The sequence below is a fragment of the Papio anubis genome, chromosome 2 (genome assembly GCF_008728515.1).
Source record: "Papio anubis isolate 15944 chromosome 2, Panubis1.0, whole genome shotgun sequence".
Classification (NCBI taxonomy): Eukaryota; Metazoa; Chordata; class Mammalia; order Primates; family Cercopithecidae; genus Papio; species Papio anubis.
This window is the reverse complement of record NC_044977.1, coordinates 192959776-192972682: the sequence shown is the minus strand read 5'-3', so window position 1 is coordinate 192972682 and position 12907 is coordinate 192959776. Positions and strand designations below refer to the sequence as shown.

Sequence of the window (12907 nt, the reverse complement as noted above, 5' to 3'; positions counted from 1 at the left end):
AGGAAATTTACCTCTAAATCTTAAGCTTAATTTTTATTTTAAAAGCCTTTGGGCCACGTGTGGTGGCTCACGCCTGTAATCCCAGCACTTTTGGGAGGCCGAGGCGGGCAGATTACCTGAGGTCAAAAGTTCGAGACCAGCCTGGCCAATATGGTGAAACCCCACCTCTACTAAAAATACAAGAATTAGCTGGGCATGGAGGTGTACACCTGTAATCCTAGCTGCTTTGGAGGCTGAGGCGGGAGAATCAGTTGAACCCAGAAGGCAGAGGCTGCAGTGAGCACAGATTGTGTCACTGCACTCCAGCCTGGGCAACAGAGCAAGACTCTGTTTCAAAAAAAGCAACAGTAACAAAAAGTCTTTGCTATATTTAGCACACCTGAAAATAGCTACTTGTATAAAAATAAGTTTACCATCTTTCAACATACCTGTCCTTGACCTGAATCTTAACAAAATGTTGATCACGCCAGACTTTGCTGAGTTTAAATTCACGAAATTGATTTTCAATATACAATGCAAGATTTTCATCTTTTTGAGATCCAGCCTCACGAGGGACATATAAATTTTCATTCAGCAGCCTGGAGGAGAAAATGTCTTTTAAATAAACTTAAGTTTAATTTAAAATAAACATTTAACTCAAGGATTAAACAAATTGTTTTGAAAGCAAAATATTATCCCTCATAGTTTAGATAAACGAACTGTGACCCAAAACTTCTAGATTAACACAAACTAAGAAAAAAAAAACTGTGCCCCAAATCTTAATTTATAACTTCACAGCTTCTTTACCCACTATAAAGGACCCCTTCAAGAGCCTCATCATAATGTATCTGCTAAGGGGAAATGAGTAGCTTCCAGGAGATCTACTATAAAGTCAATTATAAAATCTAAGATAGTACTACTGTGCTAAACAGGGTGCATAGTTTCAATTTTCACCTACTTGTGAAGCATTTCTGAATACCCTGAAGCAAAGCTGCTCCTTGGTCTGATCTCCCATTGCTCTATTTACTCAGCATATTAGTTCTCACATGTTTGTGGGGTGGACTATATTCTCACTTTATCCGTAATATCTGGTGTACAGTAAATAAGCACAAAAGCATCAACTACATGAAGTAGAAAATGCCATAACTTAAGACTAAAGAATTATAGTACCACGCTAACTATAGGAAGCTTGAAAAAAGGAAAAGATAAATTTATTATTTGCACAGAGGCATGGATGTGCAAAGATAGTAAAACTATATGGACAAGTGTTACAGCTCTTAGAATCTGTCTAGCATGCTTTCTGGCTTTTGCCAGAAAACCCATTAAAAATAAAATAAATAAATACAAAATAAAAATCTGGCCAGGTGTGGTGGCTCACACCTGTAATTCCAGCACTTTGGGAGGCCGAGGCAGGAGGGTCACCTGAGGTCAGAAGTTCGAGACCAGCCTGGCCAACATGGTGAAATCCCGTTTCTACCAAAAACAAAATTAGCAGAGTGTGGGCACAAGCCTGTGATCTCAGCTACTCAGGAGACTGAGGTAGGAGAATCACTTGAACCTGGGAGACAGAGGTTGCAGTAAGCTGAGATCGTGCCACTACACTCCAGTCTGGACAACACAGGAAGACTCCATCTCAAAATAAATAACTAAATAAATAAAAATAAAAATCTAAGGACAGACCGGCCTGGAAGACATGGTGAGACTCCGTCTCTTAAAAAACAAATTAGCTGGGTGTGGTGCTGCGTGCTTATAGTCCCAGCTACTCAGGAGGCTATGGTGGGGGGATCGTTTGAGCCTGGGAGGTTGAAGCTGCAGTGAGATGAGATCGTACCACTGTATTCCAGCCTCCACCAGAGGGAGACACTGTCTCTGGATACATATTGGCCTATGGGTTAATGGGTGAGTATCAGCAGAAACTAAGAAGCACTAGACTTAAGTCAGGCAGTTAAATTACCCATGATCTAGAAGATGAAAAAGGCTACTTCTGGCATGTGTTGTTTCCTATAAAAGAGAAAAGCTACTGATGCCCTTGTCAACAAAGCAGAGCTTAGTACAACATTACAAGAGGTTAAGAAGAGCCAGGCGCGGTGCCTCACACCTGTAATCCCACCACTTTGGAAGGCCAAAGCGGGCGGATCACGAGGTCAGGAGATCGAGACCACCCTGGCTAACACAGTGAAACCCTGTGTCTACTAAAAACACAAAAAATTAGCCGGGCGTGGTGACGGTCGCCTGTAGTCCCAGCTACTCGGGAGGCTGAGGCAGGAGGCGGAGCTTGCGGTGAGCTGAGATCGTGCCACTGCACTCCAGCCTGCGCGACAGAGCAAGACTCCTCAAAAAACAAAACAACAACAAAAAAGAGAGATTAAGAAGAAAAATCAGAGCCAAAGAATGACAGCAAGCAATAAGCTACAAAGATCGGGAAAACATCAAGGGCCTATGAATTTTTTAAGAAAAAGGAGACTCCCTAGAAGTTCTACCTTTTTTCCTACCAGTATAGTTTCAGTTCTTTACAGGCCCCTCACCCTCTTTAGCTAAACATGGCAAGTCTTGTCTTCTCTGAAAAGCCATTCCCACAGTGTCACCATTATTGTTTCCCTGCGGCCTATCATAATCCCTGAATTACTCATCTAGATACTTGCAAAGTAGCTCATGCTCACTTGATGGTGCTGGTGAAGTCTGTGCTGTCCAGTTTCTCTGACAACTTTTTCTTCAGGTCATCCCAGTATAAGCGCGGCGCCGCAGGGAAGTCCTCCTCTGGCTCCTCCCTCGCTGGAGACTCGGTGCCTGCCAGCCTCTCACACTCAGTTTTTGGTTCTACCCCTTTACAATAGCCCAAGTAGCCAATCATAAACCCTAAAGAGACAAAGTTCCAGAGCTGAACTCAGAATTTCACTTGTGATCTATCCCTGTTAATACTTTTCAGGTAAGCCTTGAAAATACTGGTTGTCAAATTCTAAGTAGTTTTAAAGTATATAATGCATCTCAGTTTTGTATACTTTAAGCCACTTAATAAACTGTATACTAGCTTTATTTCAAATAGTTACCTATTCAAAACATAGGTACTTTTTCCAAAAGACCTCCTTGAAACATCAGACTGAGCTTCTACACCACCAGTATCCTGTGTATATGTTTTAGTGTAACATTTGTTTCCTGGTGGAGTGGTAGCAAACAAAAAAATACATAAATAAAAAGAAAACACTTGCTCATCGTATTGAAAGAATTCATGGGTCTCTCTTTCCAACCAGACTAAATTCAATGACAGGTATAGAATCTACTCATGATTGTCTTCCTAGTGGGACTTAAAAAGGCACAAAGTGGACGGGTGAAGTGGCTCGTGTCTGTAATCCTAGCACCTTCGGAGGCCAAGGTGGGTGGATCACAAGGTCAGGAATTAGAGACCAGCCTGCCCAACATGGTGAAACCCCGTCTCTACTAAAAATACAAAAACTAGCCAGGTGTGGTGGCGCACACCTGTAGTCTTAGCTCCTCAGGAGGCTGAGGCAAAAGAATCGCTTGAACCCAGGAGGCAGAGGTTGCTGTGAGCCAAGATCACGCCACTGCACTCCAGCCTGGGCGACAGAGACTCCATCTCAAAAAAAAAAAAAAAAAAAAAAAATTAGCCGGGTGTGGTGGTGAGCGCCTATAGTCCCAGCTACTCAGGAGGCTAAGGCAAAGAATCGCTTAAACCTGGTAGGCAGAGGTTGCAGTGAGCCAAGACGGTGCCACTGCACTCTAGCCTAGGCAACAGAGCAAGACTGTCACAAAACAAAACAAAACAAAAAGGCACAAAATAACTATATGCTGAACTGAAATAACAGACTTCTCAGAGTTGGTTATGGAAAATATTGAAGTTTGGAATGGTCATTCTTACCAATCAAGAAAAAGATGATCACGGCAATAGTCCCATAGCAGATATTTCCACCACACCTTTTTGGTTTTGTGCCATTGGCCTTTGTGTTATTGTCAGTATTTTCTTCTTCATCTACACCAAGTTTCATCTCCACATGACTGTTATCGCCGTCTACTTGCCGAGCCAGGCTGAACCGGGTGTATGACAATGGTTCTCCACCAAACTGTTTTGGGGAAAAAGGCATGATGAAGAACAGGCACAGGAATGTTTAGGAAAAGCTTGCTTAGGTATATGCTTGTTATTGGGCCATTACTATGACTTGCTATGTATTCCTCAGTGTTTTCCTTTCAAACCAACATTCTTCCCTGGGCCCAGTCAAGGGCTAGTTCACACTGGTCTTCTCAATCAGTCTTTCCTTTTCTGTAAATGGTTTTTTGGTGTTTTTTTTTGAGACAAGGTCTTCCTCTCTCTCCCAGGATGAAGTGCAGTGGTGTCATCACAGCTCACTGCAGCCTCAAAATCCTGGGCTCTACTGATTCTGCCGTCTCAGTCTCCTGAGCAGCTGGGACTAGGGGCACAAATCACTTTAGGATACTATGCAGTAACCCAGACCATGATGCTGGTGGGAGCCAGGGAACAAGAATAAAACAAGGTTATAAATAAGCAGAAATTCTGACTAAGCATAAGATAGAAGACAGAAAAGAGAGAATAGGCCAGACGCGGTGGCTCACGCCTGTAATCCCAACACTCTGGGGGGCCAAGGCAGACGGATCATTTGAGGTCAGGAGTTTGAGACCAGCCTGACCAACACGGTGAAATCCCGTCTCTACTAAAATAAAAAAATTTAAAAATTTAAAAAAATTAAAGGCCGGGCGCGGTGGCTCAAGCCTGTAATCCCAGCACTTTGGGAGGCCGAGACGGGTGGATCACGAGGTCAGGAGATCGAGACCATCCTGGCTAACACGGTGAAACCCCGTCTCTACTAAAAAATACAAAAAACTAGCCGGGCGAAGTGGCGGGCGCCTGTGGTCCCAGCTACTCGGGAGGCTGAGGCAGGAGAATGGCGTAAACCCGGGAGGCGGAGCTTGCAGTGAGCTGAGATCCGGCCACTGCACTCCAGCCTGGGCGACAGAGCCAGACTCAGTCTCAAAAAAAAAAAAAAAAAAACCAGCTGGGCATGGTGGTGCACGCCTGTAATCTCAGCCACTCAGGAGGCTAAGGCAGGAGAATTACTTGAACTCAGGAGGCGGAGGTTGCGGTGAGCACTCCAACATGGGCAACAAGAGCCCACGCTGAGACTCCATCCCAAAAAATAAATAAAAGAGAGAATGGAGGTCTAGATAGTGTGTCAAGAGTTAGGCTCCTTTTCATCATGTCCCGGATGGCTGTCTTTTCTGTATGTTCTTTCAGCTTTCGCTCATACTGTCTACTCAATGTTTCTTAAAATTTCATTTTTTTTTAATAGAGATGGGATTGCTATGTTGCCCAGGCAAGTCTCAAACTCCTCAAGTGATCCTCCTGCCTCACCTCCCAAAGTGCTGGGATTACGGGACTGAGCCACCACACTTGGCCTCATTCAGCCTTTGCTTTTTTTTTTTTTTTTTTGAGATGCAGTCTCCCTCTGTGACCCAGGCTGGAGTGCAGTGGCGCGATCTCGGCTCATTGCAACCTCCGCCTCCTAGGTTCAAGCCATTCTCCTGCCTCAGCCTCCCGAGTAGCTGCGACTACAGGCGTGCGCCATGACACTCCACTAATTTTTCTTTTTTTTTTTTTTTGTATTTTTAGTAGAGATGGAGTTTCACCGTGTTGATCAGGCTGGTCTTGAACTCCTGACCACAGGTGATTGACCTACTTCAGCCTCCCAAAGTGCTGTGATTACAGGCGTGAGCCGCGACGCCCAGCCAACTTTGCTTTTTACCTCTCTCACTAAGGAGACATTTTGATCAGCGCTTTCTTTAGTTCATCTTGTCTACTCGGCTGCCCCTCTACCACACCCAGAACCACGCTGAGAATTCTTCCAAGACCTTCTATAATCAACCCTATTGAAGGCTGAACTCTGTGGGATCAGTTATGCCTCAAGACCAATTCAAATGTAAATGAATACCTGATAATAGATTTGGGTTATTATTTCATGCTTCAAGTCATGCTTGTATATTTCACATTCTTTTTTTTTTTTTTTTTTTGAGACGGAGTCTCGCTTTGTCGCCCAGGCTGGAGTGCAGTGGCGCGATCTCGGCTCACTGCAAGCTCCGCCTCCTGGGCTTACGCCATTCTCCTGCCTCAGCCTCCCGAGTAGCTGGGACCACAGGCGCCCGCCACCTCGCCCGGCTAGTTTTTTGTATTTTTTAGTAGAGACGGGGTTTCACCGTGTTCGCCAGGATGGTCTCGATCTCCTGACCTCGTGATCCACCCGTCTCGGCCTCCCAAAGTGCTGGGATTACAGGCTTGAGCCACCGCGCCCGGCCTCGATTCTTGCAGACAGAAATACAACTGAAAATATCTTACCAAGTTAGAGAATGCTGATCTAGCTTGATCCATCATCCCGAACTGCCACACAGAAGAACCTAGGTATCAGAATAGAGAATTATTGAGAAAGATACTACTGTATCACATTAGTGAACTTTCTATTACCAGGCTAAATGTTTTATATCAAATTTTTAAAATAGTTTATCACTTTTCTAGAAAAGGCATTTAACCACAATTTACATGACAACTAAATTAAGTGTGATCCTTTTTAATACTTGTTATATATGTATTTCCTTTTTTTTTTTTTTTTTGTAGAGACAAGGTCACTCTATGTTGCCCAGGCTGGTCTTGAACTCCTGGCCTCAAACAATCCTCCCACCTTGGCATCCCAAAGGGCTGCGATTACAGGTATGAACCACTATGCTCTGAGTAGACAAAGAAGTGACACATACTGCCGGGTGCGGTGGCTCACGCCTGTAATGCCAGCACTTTGGGAGGCTGAGGCCGGTGGATCACCTGAGGTCAGGAGTTCGAGACCAGCCTGAGTTCGAGACCAGCCTAACCAACATGGTGAAACCCTGTCTCTACTAAAAATACAAAAATCAGCTGGGCATGGTGGTGTGCACCTGTAATCCCAGCTACTCGGGAGGCTGAGGCAGGAGAATCACTTGAACCCGGGGAGCGGAGGTTATGGTGAGCCAAGATCACACCATTGCACTCCAGCCCGGGCAATAAGAGCAAAATTCCGTCTCAAAAAAAAAAAAAAAGTGACACACACAAAAAGACAACAGACTATCACTTGAAAAAATTAAGACTAAAGCAGACAAGACCAGTTATGCTACGAATACCAAACCATCTTCAATGGAAAGGGGAAGAAATCCTGATTCTGACTGAATGAATAGTTCTACAAGTGATTCGATCTTTGACACAAAAAGAAACACGAAACACAGATCTGCTATTTTACAGATGAAGAGGCCACTTATCAGAGAAACTAAGTGGCCTGTTCACGGCTGAAAATTGATAATCTAAGTGAAGTTAAATGGGTTACTGGGTTATAGAAATTGTATTCTCATTTCTGGAAATTTAAGACATTAACCTTAACTTCTGTCAAAGCAAAATACATCTCTATAATCAAAGTCCTATGTTAAGTTAAAGGCCTTAACTGAAATCTGAATTTTCGGTTTGAGGGCATCTAGATACGTGAAAGTGATATGATCCTGAGATTTGCAAAATGGACATTTATTGGACTATTTTAAAGCTTTTCCTACATACGAGTACACTGAGAGCATATTAAACGCGCACACGGCACAAAGCCAGCTGTGAGGTATATGCAAACTGTAAAGCAAAGGGTATGATAACTGGCATTAAGAAAAAGCTTTCTGGCCCGGCGTGGTGGCTAACGCCTGTAATCCCAACACTTTGGGAGGCTGAGGCAGGTGGATCACGAAGTCAGGAGTTAGAGACCAGCCTGGCCAAGGTGGTAAAACCCCCATCTCTACTAAAAGCACAAAAATTAGCTGGGCGGGCTGATGGGCACCTGTAATCCCAGCTACTGGGGAGGCTGAGGCAGGAGAATCGCTTGAACCCGGGAGGCAGAGGTTGTGGTAAGCCAAGATGGCGCCACTGCACTCCAGCCTGGGGGACAGTGAGACTCCATCTCAAAAAAAAAGAAAAAAAGTTCTAAAACCCATTACAAAAAAACTTATTTTTAAATCCAAGCTTTAAAGACCAGCGTCCATATGCAATGGGTCATATTCTTAGAAGCATAATCTTTTTTTTTGAGACAGAGTTTCAGTCTTGTTGCCGAGGCAGGAGTGCAACAGCATGATCTCGGCTCACTGCAACCTCCGACTCCTGGGTTCATGCGATTTTCCCACCTCAGACCCCGAGTAGCTGGGATTACAGGCGCCTGCCACCATGCCCGGCTAATTTTTGTATTTTTAATAGAGACGGGATTTCACCATGTTGGCCAGGGTGGTCTGGACCTACGGTGATCCACCCACCTGGCTTCTCAAAGTACTAAGATGAGTTACTTGACAAGAACATCCCAAGGCGTGTGAGCCACTGCGCCCGGCCAGAAGCACAATCTTTTGCCCCTTCTGTTACAAAAAGCTTATCACTGCCACCACCAGAGCAGTAAGGACCCAATCACTAGAGCAGACCTGGAAGGCCCCACCCTGAACCAATTTTAATCATCCTTTTCCAGGAAAAAACATCTTGCAAGGTTTGACACTCATCTGAACCATCATTCCTCAAGTTTTCTAGTTTTGTTTTTTTTTTTTTTTTTTTTTTTTGAGACGGAGTCTCGCTCTGTCGCCCAGGCTGGAGTGCAGTGGCCGGATCTCAGCTCACTGCAAGCTCCACCTCCCGGGTTCACGCCATTCTCCGGCCTCAGCCTCCCGAGTAGCTGGGACTACAGGCGCCCGCCACCTCGCCCGGCTAGTTTTTTGTATTTCTTAATAGAGACGGGGTTTCACCGTGTTAGCCAGGATGGTCTCGATCTCCTGACCTCGTGATCCGCCCGTCTCGGCCTCCCAAAGTGCTGGGATTACAGGCTTGAGCCACCGCGCCCGGCCAAGTTTTCTAGTTTTAAATTAATTTTAAGAACACAAAGCGATGGCCGGGCATGGTGGTTCACACCTGTAATCCCAGCAACACTTTGGGAGGCCGAGGCGAGCAGATCACCTGAGGTCGGGAGTTTGAGACTAGCCTGACCAACATGGAGAAACTCCATCTCTACTAAAAAAAATACAAAATTAGCTGGGCGTGGTGGCGAATGCCTGTAATCCCAGCTACTGGGGAGGCTGAGGCAGGAGAATCACTTGAACCCAGGGGAGGTGGAAGTTGCGGAGAGATCGCGCCATTGCATTCTAGCCTGGGCAACAAGCGTGAAACTCCGTCAAAAATAAATAAAAAAATAATCTAAGCTACTTGTGTATCTTCGGTGTTCTCAATGGTGACTGAAAACAACAATTCAATTTTTCACATTAATAATGAAGTCCAGGTAGGCAAAACGTAGCCCCACATTTTGAACTATGAAATGGAACACATTCACTGCCTAACCACTTCACTACCCTCTATTTTCTCCAAAATCTGACAGAATCCAGCCCATCTTTTTACCCACTAACATTCTTCTCTGTTTCTTGAGGTCCTCATTTCTTCCAGGCTCAGCTCAAGGGCCATCTCTATGAAGCCTTCTCTGACTGACTTCCCTATCCTGTAATAACTGGTATTGAACGACCTGATAATGAGTAAAAATATTGTATTTAACAGTACTAGGGCATGCTTGATGCATGAGATTCCAAATGATATGAAAAACATAATGAAAACATTGGACCAGTAATCTTTTCCCATCCCAGCCACTCTTCTGGTTTAGTAGGGAGGTTTTTTTTTTGTTTTTGAGATGGCATCTCGTTGTGTGGCCCAGGCTGGAGTGCAGTGGTGCGATCTCAGCTCACTACCTCTGCCTTCCAGGTTAAAGTGATTCTCAAGCTTCCGCCTCCTGAGTGGCTGGGATTACAGGTGTGCACCACCACACCCAGCTAATTTTTGTATTTTTAGCAGAGGCAGGCGTTCACCATGTTAGTCAGCCTGGTCTCGAACTCCTGACCTTAGGTGATCCGCCTGCCTCAGCCTCCCAAAGTGCTGGGATTACAGGCGTGAGTGAGCCACGGCACCCAACCAGGAACCAGTTTTAACATAAATTGGATTGTGATCCAATTCACGTTTGGCTGGGAACCTTGCTCCATGACATGTAAATACATTATCAGAGGCAAGTAACTGCCTCGCCTGAGGGCACAGTTAGCCAAACTGCTGTGTATCCAACGACCTTCAACACAGGCTAGGTTTACAGCCACCATTACTTGATAAGAACATCCAAAGGAAATTGAAGGATGCCATTACTTGATAAGAACATCCAAAGGAAATTGAAGGATGCCATGCTCTATATAACCTTGCAATATCGATGACAAAAATTATCTTAACTCTGGATTTTCTTGAGAAGCATACTGTAACCCAAAATTGAGGGCGAGGGGTGGGGGGACCAGCAGGGTCCACAAGCACTCTAGAGAGCTTAACCTTAATTTTCACAGTAAGCTTAGCATACAAGTATGGGGTGGCCAAATACAATTTCCTACTTCAATCCTCTTATCAACGGGGAAGAAAATGGGAAAAGCTGCAGAATCCAGCCCCCCGGATAAGTGACGTACCCAAGTCTCTACAAGCAGTGAGCAGAGGGAAAGCGTTAACCGAAAAAAGCCGAATCAGAATGTATTTTCTTACCCACCCTCCCAACCTTAAAGAACTGTCCAGCAGAATGTGACACAACGGCCTCTCGGGCGCCCATCAACACAGCACAGCCCTCTGACCACACCGCTAATCTCCAAGTATCCTTCACCAATAAGACTCCTATGGCTCCCGTCTTGTGAGAACTGCTGGCAATATTCTTAATGTCAACACCTGCGGCGTTCCGCCGGATTCTGCCTTGAGAAACTAGAACCCACACACGGCGAACAGGCAGAGCGTGGCGAGACCAGCTTGTACCAGAGCCGAAGGGTCAGTTTACAGAAGCCCGTATCTAATTAATGCCTGTAACATGCCAGGTAACCGAATCGGGGACAGCTCTGTCCCTTTCCGCAGTGAGAGCGGAGCCTGCCCGGAGCCCGGGGAAGCGAAGGTTTACAAGCCCAAGGTCACCCACGGATCCCAGCCATTCCCCGGGGCGACTTCCTGGAGCAGCCACGTGTTCCCCGACGCCGCACGCCGCGCAGCTGCACCGGGACTGCGCCCGCGCTCCCGGACCCGCAGTCCGGAGCCCGCGCACGAGGGCCTGCAGCCTGCAAGGGCGAGGACCCGAAGTCCGCGGGGCTGAGCGACGTGGGGTACACCTGCTCTCGTCCTCGGAGCAGTAAGAGAAGCCATTCGTCGCTCTGTGACCGAGGCGGCGGGCAAGAAGGCAGCGAGAAGGGAAGGGATGAGAGGCCAAGGGACGAGAGGCGAAGGGACGCCTCTCCGCACAGCCGCCCGACCCCGTGCACCTGCAGCCGCTCGAGGTGCCGCCACAGCCCCTTCCCCACAGGCTCGCGGCCCCGCTCCATCCCGGCCGCCCCGCCTGGGGCCGCGGCCGCCTTCCCGCTCCCCGCGCGGCCCCCTATGGCTGCTAGACAGCACCGGAGCGGCCGCTCCAGCAAGCCCCGCAGGACGAAGGGAGGACACGAGGGTCGGCGTCGTTCTAGAAGCCCGCAGTCACTCACACTAGCGCGTCCTCCGTCCCGCGCCGCCCCAGCCGCCACCCGATATCACGACGCTCTGAGGGGATGGCGGCCCCGAACCGGCGGTTTATAGCCTGGCCCCGCCCCCGGCCCCCCGGGGCCTTGCGTCACTTCCTGAGGCACGTACGCTCGGCGAGGTGCTCTGACAGATCGCCTGGGGGCGGGGATGCGCGCGCACCGGGCGGGGCCCTCCGCGGAGGGCGCTGCGGGCGAGGCGAAGGCGGAGGGAAAAGGCGCCAAGGCAGCAGGTGCCCCGAGGAGCCGCGCGATGGGCGCGCTGGCCTCTGCCTCGGCGCCTTCCTCCACCCTGGCAGCCTGGCAGCCTCTGCCTGACCTTGACCGACCTCCAGTCCCTGCAGTGCAAGGTCAAATCTGTTGGCGTTGACGCTCAAATGTTGGATACTTGCACTGCAGCAGTTCCTTAAAATGTATGTGCAGGATGGAATGTTAGGTAACCATTAAAGCCGCTCTTGTGAAGATGTATTTTGCAGCCTCAGAAATACAAAAAGGAAAAGAAAAGCAAAATGCAAATTTTTGTTCAGAATGTATACAAGCTGCACTGTAACCAAGAGTAGCGGAGTGCTTTGCATAATGTTTAATGCATGAGGGAATAAAAGGGAAAATAGAAACAATCGGGTGATAGGATTGTAGATTAACTTTCGTTTTCATTGCCATTATTGCTGTTACTGGATTGTGCAGGGCATAACAAAATTCAATTCTTATCACCGTTTAAACTCTTTCCAAACAATCACACCCTCTCCCTCCCTCTGGTCAGTAACCTGCAGGCCAGGGAGGTAGTAGCCACAATGCAAGAAAACAACCCAGACCTTAAAAGCATTGCATATAAACTGACCTTCAGCGCCCTTAGGGACACAGAACAGCCCTTTAAGAAGCAAATCTGTTTCTCGGCCTTGTGCTTTTACTTTTCCCTTTATTTTTTTCTGCTCTGAGATAGAGAAAGTACTTGGGATTATCTCACCGCCTTTCTCTTTACTCCCATTTTCTAAAATCTCTCTCCCCAGAGAGAAGTGTTTAAAAGTCATTGAGTTGCCAGGCGCGGTGGCTCACGCCCTAATCCCAGCACTTTGGGAGGCCGAGGTGGGTGGATCACGAGATCTGGAGTTCCAGCCCAGCCTGACCAACATGGTGAAACCCCATCTCTACTAAAAAAAAAATTCAAAAAAAATTAGCCGGGTGTAGTGGCGCGCGCCTGTAATCGCAGCTACTCACGAGGCTGAGGCAGAAGAATCCCTTGAACCCAAGAGGTGGAGGTTGCAGTGAGCCGAGATCGCACCATTGCACTCCAGCCTGGTAACAGAGCAAGATTCCGTCTCAAATT

General features: G+C 47.2%; 1 protein-coding gene and 1 non-coding gene across 2 annotated transcripts in view; one reads left to right on the top strand and one right to left on the bottom strand.

Moving 5' to 3' along the window:
- Positions 1-11671, bottom strand: part of TFRC (transferrin receptor) — a 33688-nt gene extending 22017 nt beyond the window's left edge. Inside the window, exons 1-5 of the mRNA XM_031663946.1 lie at positions 11551-11671; positions 6338-6396; positions 3854-4055; positions 2640-2835; positions 429-578 (exon numbers count right to left, since the gene is read on the bottom strand). Coding sequence (XP_031519806.1) covers positions 429-578; positions 2640-2835; positions 3854-4055; positions 6338-6373 — 584 coding nt within the window. The 5' untranslated portion in view covers positions 6374-6396; positions 11551-11671. The remainder of the gene's footprint in view (positions 1-428; positions 579-2639; positions 2836-3853; positions 4056-6337; positions 6397-11550) is intronic.
- On the top strand, positions 1243-1302 carry LOC116273981. The gene has a single exon (XR_004182466.1). It is a non-coding gene; the product is annotated as a U7 small nuclear RNA (small nuclear RNA).
- Positions 11672-12907: the final 1236 nt, after the last annotated feature.